At 34.9% G+C, this 22,453-nt stretch overlaps 1 protein-coding gene across 50 annotated transcripts in view; it reads right to left on the bottom strand.

Moving 5' to 3' along the window:
- Window positions 1-22,453, bottom strand: part of CLASP2 (cytoplasmic linker associated protein 2) — a 149,482-nt gene that overhangs the window by 48,166 nt on the left and 78,863 nt on the right. For 20 of the 50 annotated variants that reach the window (XM_033132413.1, XM_033132420.1, XM_033132415.1 and 17 more), the window contains 10 exons: window positions 21,180-21,239; window positions 20,007-20,084; window positions 18,953-19,120; window positions 16,286-16,341; window positions 15,114-15,287; window positions 8,045-8,068; window positions 6,533-6,550; window positions 4,338-4,439; window positions 4,157-4,183; window positions 1,362-1,388 (listed from right to left, as the gene is read on the bottom strand). In XM_033132413.1, coding sequence (XP_032988304.1) covers window positions 1,362-1,388; window positions 4,157-4,183; window positions 4,338-4,439; window positions 6,533-6,550; window positions 8,045-8,068; window positions 15,114-15,287; window positions 16,286-16,341; window positions 18,953-19,120; window positions 20,007-20,084; window positions 21,180-21,239 — 734 coding nt within the window. The remainder of the gene's footprint in view (window positions 1-1,361; window positions 1,389-4,156; window positions 4,184-4,337; window positions 4,440-6,532; window positions 6,551-8,044; window positions 8,069-15,113; window positions 15,288-16,285; window positions 16,342-18,952; window positions 19,121-20,006; window positions 20,085-21,179; window positions 21,240-22,453) is intronic. The other 30 variants (XM_033132433.1, XM_033132448.1, XM_033132450.1 and 27 more) reach the window with 5 other exon arrangements.

Genomic DNA, 22,453 nt, shown 5'->3' with positions numbered 1-22,453 from the left:
ACGAAAGCTTTGAAATTTCCTGATTTTTATCATGTTGTGTAGACCCCAAAATACATGAATGGAGACAGGCTGGATGTGGTCCATGGGCTGCTGATGTGTGCCCCTTGCAATAATTTTCTTGGCATGATCTTACTGAATACAATTTAAGCTTATGCTTAATTCCTATATTTTACCAGCACACAAAATGAAATGTAAGTAACTTCCACTGGTTATAGCAATACTGTAAAACAAAGCAGTGTTTCTGATAAAGTTAAGAACTTAACTATTTGAGCAGAAGGCATTCTAAATTATTGTAGGAAATTATTCAAGTCTACTTTAAAATGATGGCTCATTTGAATTGTTTCATGATGCTTCCGGTGAAGAACCTTTAAATCAGGTTTCTTTCCATGATAACCTTAAGGGTACTCACAAGGCACCTACTTCTCCATGCAGTGTCTAAACTAAACATACACACCAAAACACCCGAACACCCAACATGCCACAAACTCACAATGCAACGTAAGCTGATGGAATATTTTATGGGAACACTTGCAACAATATAAAAAGTGTAAATAATGAACTGAACACATACAATATGGTATTCAGTTAAAATTAATATGAATTTAGGAGGTGGAGGTGTTGGTAGGAGACTAGAAAACTCCCTGACGTGTGGGTCTATTCAGCAGACAGGAAACACGCAGTATATAAGCAGAGTAACCACTCCTATTTTAGATTTATTGAATTTATCAAAATAATACAAGCTCACTCTCTGCCCATTTAAATTCATTCATGCCCCCTCCTAGGGAATAAAATTGACAGTATTCATTTTGCTTTAATCATGACCCTCTTTTCTCCAATGCCCCCCTGACCCCTCTAAACAGTGTGACAATTCCAGTGCCTATGACTCATTTGGAATTATTTATACTTAGAAGAAAATATCAAGGCTCTTTCCCCAGCAAAGAACTACGAAGGCTAATTATTTCTTCTAAGAAAACCACAGAGTTGATGAAAAGGGGCATAATGTACCTAGGGAATAGCATGCTGGAAAATAATCTGCAAAACTTGAAATTAGATACCTAATTTCTTTTGTGTTGCCTTAAGTTTTCAAATTACCATTTTATACTTTTTATGAAATATTTTCAAGGCATTACTAAAGCTCCTTTGCTTTTGAATGTTTATAGCTGGGGAATCAACTTGGATAATTTTACAAATCCAGGGTTTTGGTAATAAAAGACAGGCCAAAGTAAACTCCTAACTGGCAATATGGCTATAAAATGATGGAATATTATATATTAAGAATTTCTGCTGAATAGAACCCATTCTTGATCATGAAAATAGGTGATCAAACAATAGATGCACACATAAAGTCTATAGATTCTTACCACCAATGGTATTAGCAGATTGTGATCCTGAACAAGTGTAAAGGCAGAATTAGGGGAAGGGTTATAATCCAGGAAGAGGGAAGGAGCAGATTTAAAATGGATGGCAGATGGAAATAAGAAAGCTTTAGTCAGTTCTTAGAAAATAAAAGACCCTAAAGCAAAACAAAACAAAACAAAAACAAAAAGCTTAAAAAAGAAATCCCCAAACCATAGATGTCTGTAACAAAAGCAGTAAGTACATTTAGTAGTTTTTACAGCTAATAAACTGAAATGAGACACTCATGTACAAAGCAGATGAAACGAAGTTGCAAAAATAAGTGTAAATTCTTTAGCTTTTCTTCTGATGGCCTAAAATCTAAATAATTAAATGTTTAAGTTTTTATTATTTAAACATTTAATTTAAACCTACAAGTAAGGAAGAACTACAACATCTTATAGCTGAGGAAAAAGCACACAATAAAAGCTACAAATTTTATCTTTTTTAAGACACAGAAAAAAACCCACAAATGGCAGATGGGTTAGGGTGGGGAGGCAATGTTTCTGACAGGCTGTACAAACATTTGTACCCAACCAGTCACTATCAACAACAACAAAAAAGACACAATCCTTACATAGGTATAAATCTGGAAGTCTCTTCACTTGGTCTGCTTTTATTTATTTTGATTAGCCATCAGAACACACTTGCTTTGATCCAAGAGTTTTGGGTGTGTTTTTTTTTTTTCTAAATGATGATATAAAAATATGGAAAGTCCATGCAAACCCTAATGGATTACTTTACAGCAAAGTGAAGATGGAGATCACAGCAATATTTCTATGCGAATATACTGTAAAGAAACTTGCATCAAATTATATAGGGCCACAATATCTTTTTTCAAAAGAATTTGGAATGGAACATATAGTCATTCAAATAAATAAGCAAGCAAACAAAGAAAAACCTCTCCATATGATTTAAAACCTACGTGACTGTATAGTGGGAATGTCTCCTAATCTTAAAATCTTACTTAGGCCTAAAGGCCTATCATTATGTTCTCATATTTTAGGAAAGGATTTGAAGTATTGTGGATTGGGTTTCAAAGTAAAAAATCAAATGTAAAAAAATTATGCTATATTCCACTGAAGTGACCAGTAGTTACAACATAACTAAGAGAGAGGTCCTTAAGTAATATACTGAAAAACCATAAACAAAGCACTTTGAATCTTTGCCATGATGTTTTAAATTTCCTAACCTCACCATTATTTATTTTTTGCTTCCTGAAGGTCATAAGAATAACAAGGTACAGAAGTACGCAACAGAAGTATAAATCTCAATTGACAATAAGAATAACGAGGACAATTTTATCAGCTAAAATATATAGTGCTTACTCTGGGCCCAGGCACTATCTTAGTGTCTTAAATATACTACATCGTTCAATCCTCACAACAATCCTATGAGATTATCCTCTTCATTTTACAGATGAGTATACAGAAATAGAACTTTAAAAAATCTGGAAAAGCCATGACTCAAATCTGAGCAGCATGGCTCTCGAGTTTGTTATTTACATCAATACTTCTCAATCTTTTCTTTAACACAAATCACTTGGTGATCTTGTTCAAAACTGAATTCAGTAGATCTGTGGTGGCATGAGATTGTGCATTTCTAACTAGCTCCCATGATGCTGATGCTGGGCTGGGCACTACATTTGGAGAAGCAAGGCTCTATACTACTATGCTGCATTGCTAAAGAGTAAGTTACTTTAAAAACACACTGTATCAGGGAAGAATGTGACATGACCTATTCCTATTTTGGTTGGGAGAAGAGCCTCTACCCAGACAAATAATCCTCAATTTGCAAACCAATTTTACTGAGCATTTCTGCTTATTTTTTTGGACTCTTGGTGAGTGCCCCCATCATTACTCTGTCTGGATTTTTTGGCTTTGGAAAGAGGAGAAGAGGAGAATCTGGAAGGTGGGACTTATGTAATCACCACCCTGGCCCTCTCCAAGCCCAGCTGTCTTTCCCCTGATTCCAAGATTCAGAAATCAAGTTAAAAAACACAAATTGAGCATTGATATCTTGATAAATCACTTAAACATCAGTGGAAGATAGTTAAATCTTTCTTTCCAAAACAGCCAAGTATGTAGAATAACCCGAGAATCACTTCCCTAGGGAAAAAATCCTGTTTTTACAGATAAGAGATAATGAAAATCTCTTGATAAAGAAGGAATGGGAACAAACTCCTTTAAATTAATAAATGCCATAAGTGTATGTGTTACTATTCTGAAATGTGTAGGATCATACGTTTTATCTAGACCTCAAAATAGTGCTTTTTAATAACCGGGCATATGGAGAAACTCACCTTCTAATGAAATAGAAAAAAATATATTTTAAATTTAACAAGCAATACAGCAGAACTGGTCATTATATTTTCTCACTATGAATCAGCATATAGCTGCCAAAAATCTAGTTGTATTCTAATAGATTTTGGGGAGATTATAAAGATACCACATATCTGTCCTTGAATAGCATTAGCTAGATGCGATTTGTTGCTAAAACATGGTAATTTTTTTGCCCCTATAAAGCATAATTTTCCACATTTGCAAGTTTCTGAGTAGACTGTGAAAACCTTAATGCTAAGAGATTATGCTACTTAAAATATCTCCATGCAAAAGTTTGTATAGCAGATGAAGTTTGTCTTTCTAAGTGGCAGATATCAATGATGCAGCCTAATAACACATCAAAGACAAGACAACACTCACTCAAAAAAATTCCAAAACATGCACAACAACTGACCCAAAACATTGAAAAAAAAAAATACCTTCATTTTTGTCAGGTGATGATGAACCTAAAGTATAGAACAAGAACTCAGTATGTAGCTTGTCTTTTTAAAATTAGCTTTGTTTTTATCCACTGGTCAATCTCCTAACACACAATCTATAAGCAACACACTTATCTATCCTAACATATTACAAATACAAAAGAACTGAAGTAATACATACGCTGTGACTGAGACACCATTTTTGTTCGACTTCTTCCTCTAGAATCTGCCTTGGCATTTCCCATGCCAGCAAGTGGTGCTGAAAGCTTTGCTCTTACCCGACCTGAAAAAAAAAGTTATTTACATAATTAAAGATATTTTCCTACAATAATATTCAGTAATGAGGAAAAAAAGTCTCACTATAATTTTCTAATTGATGTGCTTTTCAAGTATTAAATTCTATAACCATGTAACCATTACTTACAGGTTATATTTCTCTTAAAATTTTAAATATACATACTGCTCTTTACATGTTGCACCATAAACTAACTTTCCTTTAAGGGTAAAAGTAAAGTCAAACTAAAAGATTTCCATTCTTAGTTTGGTTAGTCCAGTGGAGCTATAATTAAAATAATTACTATAAGCATGCCACTTGTTTCTTAATTGGTAATTCCAATTTTAAAATTTCAGTATCAATGAAATTTATTCTCAAATCCAGTGTGTAGTTTTAAACATAAACCTAATCTTAGAAACAACCTAAACAATCCCTTTTACTGAAAATGTACTTCTAAAAGGATTTGCAAGAAGAGATAAAATATTTGATCTTTTTATCCTGTGCTAAACATCGGATTACTACAGATGTATATGGACACGTTTACCATTCTCTTCCCCCAACCAACCAATTTCATTTATAAAATGATTTGAGAAATAACTTATCAGGTAAGAGTTGGCACTTCTGTCAACATATTTCCTTCTCTACCTCCCAGCTGCATTCCTTTCTCCTCTACCACTGCCTCATCCCCGCTCCACAAAACCAAGCCATAAACGATATAACACTTATCAAAGTCTTTAAGTAAACTGCCATTAGTAAAAACAAAAATATATTACTACAAGGTACTTTGGTGTTCTTAAGCATCAGTCTCAAGCACTATCAAGTCAGAATGAATACAAAACATAATCATAAAGAAGGGCTCAGAATCCTCTTTGTTAAAAGGTACAATTTGCAGGGCCATCACAATATACTAACTAGCCTGATATGGCTATGTGAGTCCGAAAAAAAAAAATATCCCGAAGAGTAACGAGAAGTTAGGAAATTAAAAACTTTAAAAAAATATTAAGAAACTACAAAATTTAAATTGACTAAGAACTGGGAATAAAACAAAAGCAAAATCAGAAGTATAGCTGGTAGAATCCTAAAATTCTATCAACTTCTTCAACGTCCCCAGTAAGCCCACAGTTCAGACCTATCACCCTTTTAGAGTCTTTCTAGAATAGAACACAATGTTCTCCTGACTAAGAAGTAAAACTGAAAGACAAAATTATTATTTTTGAAATGGAGAATTTATCTATTATAAGAAATTAGGGTAAGTTAAGTATTTTGATATTTCCATTCTATTTTACAATGCCACAGTGACAGAAACCATTTTTATATAGTATTCCAACTTAAAACCTAAAATACGAAAATATTTCAAATATGTCAGAGTAAATATGAGATCAAAATACAAGTTAAAACTACTTGGTTTTGTATCACAAGAAAGTGTCACACCCATGCAAAACTTAGGAGGGAAAAAAGGTGTATCCAACCAGAGGTTTAATAAGACAGACTTCAGGCAGGAGAAATATAAAGATTGAATTTTTTTCCTTTCTACTATTTCAAAAGCAATAAATTTTTTTTTAAGTAAACTGGCTCAGTAAAATAAAAATATATTTAGCAAGTTTTTTGTAATCTCACATTCAAATCATATATGCAATTTACCCAGTCACTAATTCAAATAGAAGATACATTTAAAAGCTGACTAAATAAATGCATTTAAACACTGATGATATTTAAACTCCATTAATAAAGCAATGGTGCACGCTTCCCCAAAGTATAAATGAACTGGCATAAATTAAAAAACAAAACCAAAAAGCATTAATGTCATTATTCAAAAAAATGAAACTATGTGCTAACTTTATATTAGATATTATTATACATGTTAAGCGATTATGTTTTCCCAGCATGAAATGATCCAAGATACAAAGCAAAACTCTAGAATGAAGAATTAAAAAAGAAAAATCCACATACATAATTAGCAAAATCAAACATAAAATGTAGAGGCTACCACAGCTGGCAAATATCGATTTGCAAAGAAATCAGCCTATTTTAGTTTTAATTCCTACTAATAAAAATATTAAAATAGAGGTATTTGTGTTACTAGCAAAATTTGTAATTCTTACCATCTTCAGATGCTGTTCCTAAATAAGAGAAATAAAACAATAACATTTCAACAAATTCTGCCAATGCTAATGTTAAGACCTACTTCACGCCTCCCACCCAAGAAGAAAATGAAAGTAAAAACAAATCTCGTAGTCTGTCTTAAATTAACATTTGAAAGGTTCACTTTGGGGAAAAAAAAAAAATTGAAGTAACCTAATGACTCACAGCACAAAAAAGGTTAAAACTAGACAACTGAAAATGGCAAAATTCCATAACATAAACTTTTACCTAAACTTCATACCTAAAATTTGAAGTGGTAAAGAAATTTAGAGAAATTAATCACTCAAGAAAGATGCAACTCTGTGCTCCCTAACATGTCAATGAAAATGAGTAAAAAACAACCAAGTATAAATACCGTAACTCACTACTACTAAAGGGCAATAACAGATATGTGTGTGCATATAAAGACATTTTAAAAATATAGGACTGAACAACAGTGAGAGTAACACATCAAGTCACACAGGTGATTCCTTCAAAAAGGCTGATGTTTATGACCCAAAGAAGAAAATATTTTGATTTGAAAAAGGAGAACAATTTGTTTTTAAAAGATCCAGAATTTCGGTGTTATAAGTAATATTGAAAGGTTTAAAATACAGAGATTCTCTTGGTGAGCTTTCATTTCATTCATTTTTTTTTAAATTTATGAAATACATCAAACATCATAGAAGCACAGAGACTAATAAAATACTCATACACCCAACCCAAGATGAAATGTTCCATTTCATCAGAATAGAAGATACACTGATTTCAGAGTTTATGTAATAATTGATAGAAAAAATAATACAGTTCTCCATTTTTCCTAGACCTCATACTGTGTCTTACAGTTTCAGTATCTGCTTATAATTTCTTTAAAAAAGCTTAAATTTCTAGAAAACATTATGATATGTGATGAAGTGAAAGGAAAGTGTGGGTAATATGCTATCTGGTATCTGACAAAATGCCATACAGATAAAAAACACCATCTTGAACAAAGCAAGAGATAAACTAATCACTTGAATACTGAAATTAAAAAGGCAAAAATTAATGTAAGTTTCTCTTAAAAGATAGCATCTGTCACTAGTATTTCACATTTATAAATAGCCATATGAATCTGTAAAATATGTCATTTGTCTCTCTGTTCAAAGCTAGTAAACTAAAGAGTTGAATCAAATGACATGAGATTCCTTTCCATTCTTCTGAGACTAATATTTCAGAGAAAGACTTAAGAAACAAGACTTTTCTAAGAGCTAAAGTAAAAAGATTTAAGATAGATTTAACTTACAACAATGAGTAACCTAGTATTTGAGTAGACTGGGAAACCCCAAAATGCATATGCCAAATCTAAAACTGAATCAGAATTATATAGCCATTTTCACGTTAAGATTGCTGTTAAATAAGCACTCTATTTTCAGAAATTAAGAAAATGAACAAAGATATTATATAGAATCCAATAGCCATAAAAATCTTTAGTAATAGAATTAGGAAGGTCTTACCATCCATCTTGTCAGAAGTATCCTCTTTGATGAAAGCAAGCAAAGAACAGAGGGAAACTTAGTATATTAGAAAGAAATGATTTTGTAAAACCCAGAAAACATTATTTTTAATAAGAGAATCCATAGCACAGATATATATGAAACTTGTTTTCAACTAAAACAAATTCCTGACTGTCTCCCATGACACCAAACTTCCTCTTCAGAATAAAGTTTTAAAGGATAAAATTCAAAACACTCAATGATATTCCCGTTGCCAAAGGATTCTGTACTTTAGTGAAGAGAAAACCCCAGTGGCAACTGCTTTAAGGAATGTACTGAGTTAAATATTGAAAGATTACAGTAAGAACAATTTTCAGATGACTTTGAAATCTAATCTCAAGCATAGATCTCTCTCCTGACTTCTATACCACTGTATTTCAATGCCACTAATGTGTGTGTGTGTGATTATACACTATGCCTCCTGAACACCTCCAGTTTGATGTTTCACAAGGACTTCAAATTCAAAATGCATAAAACTCAACAAACTTTTTAACTGCTCATCCTTTAGGAACCTACCAATAGACAGAGAGGAACCTACCAAAAGATGAGTATAAAAGCATATACCTCTGGATCTCTAGCAACTAGCAGGGTGCCTGGCAAGACCTAAGTGCTCACTGAAGTTTTTGCTAAAAACCATAGATAACTCCCTCTGACCCATAAATGTTCAGCCATGATAAGCATGGCTCAAAATAGAAGAAAAGCGAGAGTATACCAGTCACGTGTATATAAGAAAGCTGAGGGGGGAAGGATTGGGGAAGGAGGGAGGAAAGGAGGAAGGATGAGGGGGTAGAAAGGAAGAAGGAGGGGTGAAGAAAGGAGGAAAGGAGAAAGAGAATGAGAAAATCCATTATCTAAGTCCTAGAAAGAGCCACAGGAAAGTTGCTCATTGCCTCTGAATGTGAACCTGTGCCAGATGGAGAAAGGAGGATAGAGGGACACCTTTCCCTTCTGTAATGCAGTAAACAAATATGCAACTTAAACTTTAAAGAACCAAAAGAAACAAATTAAGTCAACCTCATAGCATTATTACAGGCTTTCTTATGAAAAAAATACTATGGTTGCAAATTGGTTTTCTAATTCCCATTAAAACATTGTAAATACAGTATTTTTTTCTGGTAATAAAAATAACAGATATTAAATACATTTTTAAGACTCAGGATGAAAAGGGTTTGTTTTTTCCCACTTTTTCCCCACTTAAAAAAAATTAAGCTGTAATTCATGTACCATCAAATTCACACTAAATAACATACACAATTTGGTGTTTTTAATATTCACAAGGTTATGCAACCCTCATTACTAATCCCAGGACATTTTCATCACTTCAAAAAGAAATCCTGTATCCATTAGAAGTCACTCCCTAGTCTCCTGACTCCCAGCCCCTGGCAACAACTAATTTTACTTTGTTTCTGTGGATTCACCTATTCTAGGTATATCATATAAATGAAATCAGACAATATGTGGCAGTCTGTGTCTGACTTCATGTTTTCAAGGTCCATCTTGTAGCATGCATTAGTACTTCATTTTTAGGTATAGTATTTCCCCCACCCACCCTTATCTGGAGTTGCCCTTTCCATGGTTTCAGTAACCTGTGGTCAATCAAGGTCTGAAAATTCTACTTGGAAAATTCCAGAAATAAACAATTTATAAGTTTTAAACTGCTCACTGTTCTGAGCAGCACGATGAAGTCTCCCATTGTGCCACTCCTTCCCGCGTGAGCCGTGAATCGTCCCTTTTCCAGTGTATCTACACATACATAGACTACCCACCTGGTTGCCATCAGTTATCAGATCGACTGTCTCAGTACGGCAGTGCTTCTGTTCATCACCCTGATTTTACTTAACGGCCACAAAGCACAAGAGTAGTAATGCTGGCAATTCGCACATGCCAGAGAGAAGCCATAAAGTGGCTCCTTTAAGTGAAAAGGTACGTATGTGTAGAAGAAAATAGTACGTAATAATGTATTCCTTGAATAATATCCCATTCCACTGCATGGACATAACTTGTTTAACCATTCACCAGCTGATAAACATTTGGGTTGTGCCTACTGTTGCCTATTATGAATAAGGTTGCTATGAACATTCAGATACACGTTTTTATGAGAACATAAAACGTGATTCATTGTTTTGGGTATACAGCTAGCATCACATGGTAACTCTATGTTTAACTTTTAGAGAAATTGCCAAGTGTTCCCATAATGGCTCCCCTATTAACATTCCCACCAGCAGTTTCACTATATTTCTATTTCTCCATATTGTTCCAGGTAATTGTTATTATCCATTTCTTAAATAATAGCCACCCCAGTGGGTATGAAGTGGTATCTCATTGTGCTTTTGATTTGCACTTTCCTAATGAATAATGATGTTGAGCATCTTTGTATGTGCTTATTGGCCATTTGCATATGGTCTTTAGAGAAATGCCTACTCAAATCCTTTGCCTATTTTTAAATCAAATTGTCTTTTTGTTACTGAGTTCTAAGAGTTCTTTATATATTTGAGATACAAGCCCCTCATCAGGTATGTGATTTGCAAATGTTTTCTCTCATTCTGTGTGCTGTCTTTTTACTTCCTTAACGGTGCCCTCTGAAGCATAAATGTTTTTAATTTTGAAGAAGTCCAATTTGTCTATCTTTTCTTTGGTTCCTTATGTTTAGTACAGTATCTAAGAACACATTGCCTAAACGCAGGTCAAGAAAATTTATACCTATATTTTCTTCACAGTTTTATAGTTTTAGTTCTCAGATTTGGGTCTTTGATTCGTTTTCAGTTAATTTTTTCGATATGGTGTGAGGTAGAGGGTCCAAATTCATTCCTTGGCATTGGGCTATCCAGTTGTTCCAGCACCACTTGTTGAAAAAACAATTCCTTCCCCAGTGAATGGTTTTCGCACTCCTGTTGAAAATCAACTGACCATAAATAGGTATATGGGTTTATTTCTGGACACTGAATTCTATTACACTGGTCTATCTATAAAGCTATCCTTATAACAGTCCACACAGACTTGAATACTGTAGCTCTGAAGTAAATTTTGAAATTGGGAAGTGTGAGTCCACCAACTTTGTTCTTTTTCAGAATTGTTTCATCTATTCTGAATCCCTTGCATTTGCATGTGGATTTTAGGATCAACTTGTCAATTTCTATAAAAAGGCAGCTGAACTTTTGATGTGGATTTCATTGAAGGCATAGGTCAATTTGCCATCTTAATATGAAGTCTTTAAAAAGCTGGGTGTCTGCCCATTTATTTAGGTCTTCCTTAATTTCTTTTCACAAGGTGTTGTAGTTTTCAGCATACAAGTGTGAAATTAAAGTCATACACACATACACACACACTTACATACCTGTATATGTTTCTACCCCCAGGTTCCTGGCACAGAGCTCCTAAAACTCTTGTAATTTCTTAAGTGATAAGAGCACTAGGAGTACCTTTTGTTCTACTATTTGTCTTTGACCCTGGTACCTGATACAGTGCTCCTAAATCCCTTGGAATTTTCTGGGTAATAGGAGTGTCTTTGGTTCTAATGAGGCAATTCCTGGTGGGCTCCTGAACAACTTCAGGATGGGGGCTGGTCACCAGAATGACGAAGCCATGATTAGAAGCTTGGAACTTTCAGTCCCAACCTCCATCCTCTGGGAAGGAGGGAGAGGCTGAAGATTGATTTAATGACCGATCGATCATACCTGTATGATGAAGTTTCCATAAAAATCCTAAAAGTACAAGTTCAGAGAGTTTCTGGGTTGATGAACACATCCATGTGCCATGAGGGAGGCATACTCCAACTCCACGGTGACAAAAGCTCTTGCGCTTGGGACAGTTCTGGATTTCATCCCATGTATCTCTTCATCTGGCTCTTCATTTATACCTTTTAATATGCGTTGTAATAAACCAGTAATCTAGTAAGTAGACTGTTTTCCCGAGTCTGCGAGATGCTCTAGCAAATTAATTGAACCTGAGGATGGGGTTATGGGAAGCTCCGATGTATATCCAACTGGCAGCAGCACAGGTGACAACCTGGACTTCCAATTCATGTCTGAAGTGGGAGTGGGGGGCAGTGTTATGGGACTGAGCCCTTAACCTGTGAGGTCCATTCTAACTACAGTTACTGTCAGAATTGAACTGAATTATAGGACACCCAGCAGGTGTAGAAGAATTGCTTGATGTGGAAAACCTACACATCTGGTGTCAGCAGTATTATGAGTATGAGAATAAAGGAGAAACGCAGGAGTGGTTTTCCCTAGAGAAGTCTTACGCTGCTTTTGTTATATTGATTCCTAAGTATTTTATTCTTTTTGATGCCACTGTAATTGGAATTGTTTTTTAAATTTGTTTCTAGATTGTTCATTGCTAACATTCAGAAATCAACTGATTTTTGTATATTGATCTTGTATCCTGCAACCTTGCTGAACTCAATAAGCTCTATCAGTTTTTTGTGTGAATTCCTTAGGACTTCCTATATGTAAGGTCTATATTTAAGATCGTGTAAATAGAGATACTTTTACCTCTTTTCCAATTTGGATACTTTTTATTTCTTTTTTTTGCTGAACTGACCTGTCTAGGACCTCCATGACAATGTTGTTAGGAAGGACAAGAGCGGACACCCTTATCTTGGTCCTGATCTTGGGGGAAAGCACCCAGTTTTTCACCATTAAGTATGATACTAGCTGTGGATTTTTCACGGATGCTCTTTCTTAGGTTCAGAAAATTCCCTTCTATTCCTAGTTTGTTGAAAATTTTTATCATGAAAGGATGCTGAATTTTGTCAAATGCCTTTTTTTTTTTTTTTTAAAGATTTGATTGGGGAAGGGGAACAGGACTTTATTGGGAACAGTGTGTACTTCCAGGACTTTTTTACAAGTCAAGTTGTTGTCCTTTCAATCTTAGCTGTTGGAGGGTGCTGTTAAGCTTCAAGTTGTTGTCCTTTCAATCTTAGTTGTGGAGGGTGCTGTTCAGCTTCAAGTTGTTGTCCTTTAAGTCTTAGTTGTGGAGGGTGCTGTTCAGCTTCAAGTTGTTGTCCTTTAAGTCTTAGTTGTGGCGGGAGCAGCTCAGCTCCAGGTCCAGTTGCTGTTACTAGTTGCAGGGGCGCAGCCCACCATCCCTTGCGGGAGTTGAATCGGCAACCTTGTGGTTGAGAGGACACGCTCTAACCAACTGAGACATCCAGGAGCTCAGCAACAGCTCAGCTCAAGGTGCCGTGTTCAATCTTAGTTGCAGGGGGTGGAGCCCACCATCCCTTATGGGACTCGAGGAGTTGAATTGGCAACCTTGTGGTTGAGAGCCCACTGGCCCATGTGGGAATCGAACCGGTAGCCTTCGGAGTTAGGAGCATGGAGCTCTAACCACCTAACCGCCTGAGCCACCGGGCCGGCCCTCAAATGCCATTTTAATATGGTATATTATGTTGACTATTTTTCATATTTGCAATAACATTGCATTCTTAGCAATGTAATATTTGTAATGCAGAAAAGTTTTATGAAAATTAAAAGCGCTAATCAACCCACTGCTGATAACCTTTGTTAGGTCTTGTCCAGTCCTTCATCTGTGTATAATTCTATACAAAATGATGAAATTATTACATTGTTTGGTAGTCCATATAGCTGATCTTCATGAAAAATATGACTTGTTAATGGCTATGTAGTATATATAAAGATGTATCATATCTTAATGATTCCCCTTTGTTACATATCAAGATTGACTCTGATAACATCTATTATGAAAAACATGAATATTCTTTTTTATATCTTAACATAACTATCTATAAATATTGGATTACTAGATCAAAATTCTGAACACTTAAAAGCGAAATTGCCACTCAGAAAAAGTACTCCATGATCAATTCACATTAGCACGTTTTAACCACTCTTTATCGATGGTAGACACTAACTTTAACTTTCTTGTTATATTTACAAGTCTATCAATTTGCATTTGTTTGATTACAACTGAGGTTCAACATTTATTCTGTTGTTTTGGGGCAATGCTGATGTATGCTTTTCTTGATATATGTAGAATATTTTTCTATAAAAATAAGCTCATCTGTTCCTCATACATTTCAGCTTTTCCTGTGTAGTGCATGGCAAAAACTTTTTCCCTTTTTAGTTTTAGACACTTAGCTTCATATTTTCACACTTAAGATTTAAATCTGAGGAACTCTTCCCTCATGGGTTTTTGGCCCTTATGTTTAGCAATTCCTTCTCCAACCTGGGATTAGATGAATACTCAACAACCATGTTTTTTTTCATCAAGTTGCATTATGTTTTTGTTCAACATTTTAGTCATCTAGAATACATTTTTATATGGTGTGAAACACGGTTCTAACTTAATTTTGTACCAAACTGTAAGCCATGTGTCTAAACACCATTTACTGAATAATTTATACTTTCCTCATTGAATGCAGCTATGCCAACTTTATCATGTATGACATTCATACTAAAATCTCTGCACTCCCTATTGTGTTCCAATCATCTGTCTGCCTAGTATTCTACCAGTACTACTGAAGAGAAAGAAAAATGAAGCACAAAAGAGGGATAAGCAATTTGGATAACCAACCTAAAACTTTAAAACTGATGGACATAATAAACAAACTCTGAATAGCTTTGGGAAATAAGTTTTCAGTTTTGATTATGCTTAAGTTTTGCAATTTCCCCAGATCCCCAAAAGGCTTTAACTTCTTGGTAAGGGAACAAAAGTAGGAGAAAGAACAAAGAAGCTGGATACAAAACCAATGGCCTCCCTAAACTTCCTTAGTAACCAGAGGCCGGGTATGGCAATAGTGCAGAGCTGTGAAAATGCTATAGGCAAATTATGGAATCAAGAATTGTTCTTTTGATCAACATGATTAGGAGGATGACAAAAGGGAAAAGTGGGAACATGGCAGCTTACATATCTCAGAACTATGTCTCAAGTACAGAGTCATATTAAAACGTATGGACTACGTTTAACTGACAAGAATAAAATAAAGATGATTCAGGTATGACCTTCACTCTGACCTCCCTGAGGCCAGGGAAAACACTGGTCGTTTTCCCATGACTCGCTGCCTTACCTAGTGATGCATAGGAACCTGGATTCAGGGCGCCTGCACCTAAGCGCCCACTTCGCACAGACTGCCCGGCAGCGTGATGAGCTTTGGCACCCGCAGCAGCATTCACATCAATGTCACTTCGTGAACGCTGCAGGCTTCCGGGAAGGGAACTGGGTTTGCTGCTGCCCACTGATACTATGGAAAAACAAAGCAAAGGTAACCTATATTATTTATATTAAGTGTAAAAATTATATGAACTTGAAGCCACCACGAGCTAAACCATGATGACAAATAGTCAAAAAAGAAGCAGTGGCTAAATGGGCACTTGAAAGGAGTTTATAGTATTTTAAAGTCGGAATGCCTCAGTTTCAATCTTGTTACAACTAAATCTTCTTGGACAATTTTCTCAATATTTCTCTGCCTCATTTTCTCTTCTATAAAAAGGGGAAAAATAACTATACTTTGTAAAATTTATACGATTGTTTTGTAGATACAGATATTCATGATTGACTCACGAAAATGAAGCACTGTACGAGATAAACAGATGGCAACAGTGAGATTTGTTTACTATCAGAAAAAAGCAAAGAGGACTAGTATGGGAGCAGGGTTATTTAGAAAAAAATGCAGGTTCCGCTACCCTTAGGCATTGTAAATTCAGCCATTAAATTTCTGGTCTTTAGTTTTTAGCTGTGACCCATTAATAGGCTGTGAAATCAATTGAGTGAGTCATGACAAGCATTTTAAAGAAATTAAGCAAAATAGAAAACAGTACATCATAAGTAAGGGTAAATAGTGCTTCATTGAACTTCATATTATGATATATACATGTATACAATAAACTACATACTATATGTATATATTGTATGCATAAGATTGTATAGACTACATTGTATAAATGGTGTACAAATACAGGTACAGTTGTATATGTGTGGTATTAGATTTTATAAAATAATATTCTCACTGTGGGTCAATCAAGAGTTTAAATGTTTAAAACAGTTTAAAAGCTACATTTTAAAAGCTTTAAAAGCATATAAAACAGTTTTAAAAAGCTAAATGCAATATTTTAAATTGTTCTGATGTGACCCACAGCGAGAAAATTATTTTACATAGTAACTGTTACTTCTTTGATAAAGTTGCTTTTACTTTATTTACTAAATAAAATGCTATGACTTTTTATTAAAAAGGCAACTTACCTCTTCCAGCTACAGTTGACGGGTTTGCGGTAGACCATTTGGAAGAAAAAGGGCGACTGCAAGGTAAAAGGAGATACTTTTAGTAAGAAGATGTAATTTATTACTCCTCTGATAACAATTACGGAAATAACAACTGAGTTTTCTACAGAGTTGAGAAGTACTTCTAATTTTAAATTTCCTTTTACAAATCACTTTACAACAGTTGGTGTTACATATTAGTGGTATCTCAACTAGCTGTGAAGCAAAAATGAAATTAATAAAGAGTACAAACTCGACAGAGAAAGGGACCAGTTTGCTGTTGTTCACTCTGGCCCTCAGCACACATTGCAGGGCTCACCATAGAGGACTGAATAATAGCACTCTCCAACACTTGTATTCCAAGGTATTTTACTTAGAGAGAGGTAGTGTTATTACCAGCACACAGGGAATTCAGTGTAACCAAAGCCTGTCTTACCTAAGTCATAATGGTTGTGGCCCTTGGCAACCCATGCAGTTACCATATATGTATCACACTATTTACAGCAGTGCTATTCAGTGTGGGGCCACAGAAACAAGGCTGAGAACTACTGCTAAGGATAACATGTGTGATTAGACAGGGAAGCAGCTCTAATCATCTCAAAGACATTATTTATCTTTAATTACAACAGTACTCTGCAGCCCATACATAAAGAATATATCAAGTAGGGACGGCCGGAGAGCTCAGTTGGTTAAGAGCGCGGTGCTCTTAACAAGGTTGCCGGTTCGATCCCCACATGGGCCACTGTGAGCTGTGCCCTCCACAACTAGATTGAAACAACTACTTGACCTGGAGTTGATGGGTCCTGGAAAAACACACTTAAATAAATAAAAGTTAAAAAAAAAAAAAAGAACATATCCACGTAAATAAGGGAGATCTTGAAAGCATATCTATAAATTGTAAAGGTGGTGGAAAGAGAGAAGCAAAAACCTTAGGTTAAAATCAGGCTAATGAAAAATATTCTTTAGATTATTATTATCAAATAGTAAATTTGTAACATTTGTGACAACACGGATGGATCTTGAGAGTATAATGCTAAGTGAAGTAGTCAGACAGAAAAAGCAGAGAACCATATGATTTTACTGATATGTGGTATATAAACCAAAACAACAAAAGAACAAGACAAACAAATGAGAAACAAAAACTCATAGACACAGACAATAGTTTAGTGGTTACCAGAGGGTAAGGGGGGTGAGGGGTGGGAGATGAGGGTAAGGAGGATCAAATATGGTGATGGAAGAAGAACTGACTCTGGGTGGTGAACACACAATGGGATTTATAGATGATGTAATACAGAATTGTACACCTGAAATCTATGTAATTTTACTAACTATTGTCATCCCAATAAATTAAAAAAAAATAGTAAATTTGTAGTTAAACCCAGTATTGCATTATTTTTATAGCTGTCCCCTAAAATTGGAACCTTATTAGACTGAAGCAGACCACTTCAAGGTTCATAGAATTTGAAATTGTTTATGTTTAAATGTGTTATACTATAGTAAGATAAAATATCTTGTTTAAATCCTTGCTACTCAAAGTATGATCCATGGACAAAAAGCACTGACATCACACAGGAGCATGTAAAAAACATGCAAAATCTCAGAACCCATCCCAGATATACTGAAACAGATTCTGCATTTTAACAAGATCTTCAGGTGCTTCATATGTACTTTAAAGTCTGAGCATAGTAAATAAAAGTAAAGGGGAAAAAGCAAACAAGCTCATTGGAAGTGAAGGACTTATTACAGATTTAAAAACGTTTAGATAGGTAATTATTTCCACAATAACAACTTTTTGAAATCAGATGCTTTTATTTTGAAAACTTACACGTCACTGAACTTTAGTACAGTACTCACAAAACCCTGTGAGTGCTTCCTTGAATCTTGCGCCCTAGGTGCCTTATTTGCCTCACCCTGGTCCTAGTTCTGCATCAGAGAGCTGCCAAGGCAACCAGTAATCTTTGTGAGATCAAAGTCCCAAAACGACAGAAATTACAAAGAGGTAAAGCTCACATTCTGTGAGCTGCTCTTCCCTGGGGAAATCTGCAGATACGGTGGCCACTGCTAGGGAGCCAGGAAGGCATCTGAGATGTTAGCCATCTCATTGATAATAGGGTGAAGGCTGCCAAGCCAGTAGGGTTGGAGGTAGCCAACATAATGATGAGAACGGAGTTACAGATAAATGAGTCAGATACAAGATAATATTGCCCCTTAAGGGATTTGCTGAAATCTGAAGCTGTGCAGGAGGTGAGGAAAGCAGTGGAGTTTTTACTGCCTCAGAGTACTGAAGATGACTGTGGAATCTCCATAACAATTCCTCCATCATAATGATCTACAAATGGGCTACTTACTGTATAAACTATTTGGGGAGTATTAAAAAAATGAATATAAATCAGTGCTTCCCAACCTTTTTCACAGATGTGAATATATAGAAACAAAATCTGAATCACAAAAACTCTTGACTCAAAGAGAAGAAATTACACCAGCATGTAATTCAACCCTTGAGACAACAGACCAGAGAAAATAAGTACATTCAAATCATTCTTTCAAGGCTTTAAGTGCAAGCAAGCAGATATTCAACGATCAAACTTAAGAAACTCTAGGGAAATGGGTAGAGTAAGAAACCAGTAATTATCACATATATGACCTTACTTGAGACTTTCTTGTGAGCTGGACGAAGACCTGTCTGATTGTGGAAGAGAAGCTACACTGCCAGAACTCTTTAAGTAAGTTTGAAGACTCTTCTGATAAGGTGGCTCAAGGGAATTATACAATGTTTCAGCTTCACCAGGAAAATGGTTTCTAAGACCCATATATGTCCTGTAAAACAAATGAACAAACAACAAAAAAGGAAAAAAGCACAATGTAATAGCTTTACATGATTAGACATTAAAGTAAAGTGTGTACATTCAAGAATGAAGATGAGCATGTAGGTTTTAATACATCCATTATATATCAAGTGAAGGCTTTCTAAATTTAATAAGTTTGGGTGGAACGATGGCATGCTATTGAGAAAGCAGATCTCAGTTCAAAACATGGCTGTGATCCTTTATGATTCATGTGGCCTTGGGACACCCCCAAATCTCCTACCTTAAGTTGTCAATCTAAGGAGATGTTGCTTTTGCAGGATCATTTTATATACCGGGGATGCCAAAAAAATGTATACAAGTGGACACTTTGGTCACCATTGCTCAAGCAGTACTTCGCCATAATCAGAAGTTTCTGGACGCTGATGGTAACCACTCTGAGCACCACTTGTAATTGCAGAAGTCAAATGTGACTTGTATTCATCTTTTGTTAACCGTATATATTCAGAATTACAATTTCAATAGTTTTTCCTTTCTTAAAATGCGTATACATTTTATTGGCATCCTCTGTATTAGAAAATAATGAATACCAACTGCCTCACACAGTATCGTGTACATAACACATACTCAACAAATGATAGTTATATTTATTCTCAATGAAAGTGAATGTCATGATGGAATAGAAGGAATACTGATGATTATACAAATGACAATGTGAAGAAAACTATTAGATATATAGTGTAGATTTAATGGAGAAAAATGAATCTCAATTTTACTAAAGAGCTAATCAAGTACAATACTTGGGAGACTTCTGGTATTTTCATTCTCCCAACATAATGCCTTTCAATGAAAAGACCAAAGTGCGTTTAAACTGTCACAAAAGTGTATTACAGACTTACTTTCTTGCCTCCACTCTGGCCTCAGCATCAGCATCATGAATTCCCTTTTTAATAGTTTCAACCAAGACAGCTGCATGTCTATAAAATAAAATATCTTTAGATTCATGTGTAAAACTATGTATTTCACCACAAATGATACTTACTGCCTATGTATTTACACATCAATCACAAAGGGGCAGAAGAGGTAAAAAGATTAATTACTGTACAATAATAAATCTAAGATTGGAAGATTTTCTAATAATCCATCTCCTACATTTCATTCACTTATAATTTCCTTCTTGCAAGTCAAACATTATAAACCTGAAAATAATTATTTTTATATGAAATCCAGAAAATGTACAAATATATAATAACCAAATTTAAAACTTTTAGTGAATAAAAAATAAACTTCTGTGAGTTTATTAACACACCAATGTAGAAAATGATTTGCTAGTAGTATCATCAGTTATAATCTGACTAATAATAGATGCCACAAACGAACTTAAAGAAAACTGGAAATTGTATCATGCCTGTATTAAACAACAAATTCTACTTTTAAAAAAGGGGGCTATGAACAAATTTAATGATTTCCATTAAAATGGAAAATCAGCAACATATTCAACATAAACACAGATATATCCCAAACTTCAAACTTGAAACCAATGAGAAATACAGACATGCAAAAAGCCAGTGACCAACCAGCTGCCCACATTTTCCTCTTGTTCATCTCAGAGCTACATTAAACACCGCCCAGTATATTACCTAACCAATGACACCTGATGTGGAGAAAATTTGTGACCTCTTTTTTTTTTTTTAAAATCTCTCTCCTCTGAAAGGCAGTGCCTTCCATCTCTCTATCTTAAATCATTCATTACTTGATTAACTGCACCTCACTAAACCTATCTCACATGACTAGAGATACATTTTTAAGTTTTTGCCCAATTTAACCTGGAGTATCTTATATGATTCATTCTACCTAAGGGATCCTCAATCACCCTACAAAGAAGAAAAGAAAACACACTATTTATAGTACAACGAATAAGATGAGGACCACACTACAGCTTTAAGGGAAAACTAGTACAAATAACTTTGAAGGCAAAATGAGAAATAATGCAAAACCAATACCATTGACTTCTAAAGAACCAGTAACAGTGGGGAGGGGAGGAAGGAGGGAGAAGGAGAGTCACTGCATACCTTTCCAATGAATGAGTCTGCCACTCTTGTAATAATAAATCTAAAAATTCAAATGAACGCCTGAAAAATAGAAGTTAATTACAACTAAATGTTATGCTATATTAATTTATAACTAAATGCTAATTAGTACTTTCTTCTATAATATTGCACTTTGCCCCCTGAATTACAGTATAATTGGCCTTCCATATCCACAGGGGTTTCATATCCATGGATTCAACCAACCATGGTTTGAAAATATTCACATTCACACACATACACACACACACACACACACACTCACACACAATCCCAGAAAATTCCAAAAAGCAAAATTTGAATTTGCCATGCACCAAACACTATGCTGAATTCACACAAATGAAATGATGTGTAGGGACATCGGTTATATGCAAATACTATTCCATTTTATATAAAGGACTTGAGCATCTGCAGATTTTGGAACCAATCTCCCACAGATGTCAAAAGACGACTCACTGTTTTTAGATATCTTAACTGTAGAATATTTAACTTACTTTAAGGCTCCAACTATTCCTATGGTAAATAGTTCAAAAAGATCATTAAGAATTCCCCTGGAGTTTAACTTAAAATGCTTGTCAAATACAAAATTAAACGAATTTCATTTAATTTAAGAAATACTTATTAAATACTTACTGTGCACTAGAAATTGAAGATATACAGTAGTGACCAAGAAAGATGTGACAGATCTTCTATTTCTACAATTTGTTTCCTTAAATATACCTGTTTGTGTGTGTGTATATCAATTTTTAATCAAGTATTTGTGTATTTTCTCCTAAGCCCTCTAATTCTCAACTTCTTCAACTGCCTCATTCTTGAGCTTCTCTTCTTTCTAGGCATCTTACAACACAGTTCTGCCCTGTTTTTCTTCCTTGTTAACATTTTTTCTCCACCTGTCTTTAAATAGGTGCTCACCTGGTTGTTGCTGATCTCAGCCTACTTCTCTTCTATAGTTTTTACTTGGGCAACATCACCTGTACCCTTATACCTGACTATCAGCTATGTTCCACCTCTAGTCCTGTATCTCCAGCATTTCCTCAATTCAACTGTTAAGTTAAACCAGAAGCCCAAATATACCAAAGTTTAATATGATAAAACTGAAAAATGTGGGGGGGTCATAAAAACTGCTTCGTTCATTTTCCCTTGTATGACATAAGATAATAAATTTTATTAAGATTTGTAGCAGGACAGAAATTAATAACTGATTATTGTACCAAACTAAAAATTAACCATAATGCAATATTAAAACTATACCAATTTTC

The sequence above is a fragment of the Rhinolophus ferrumequinum genome, chromosome 17 (assembly GCF_004115265.2).
Source record: "Rhinolophus ferrumequinum isolate MPI-CBG mRhiFer1 chromosome 17, mRhiFer1_v1.p, whole genome shotgun sequence".
NCBI classification, from domain to species: Eukaryota; Metazoa; Chordata; class Mammalia; order Chiroptera; family Rhinolophidae; genus Rhinolophus; species Rhinolophus ferrumequinum.
This window is presented reverse-complemented; position numbering and strand designations above follow the sequence as displayed.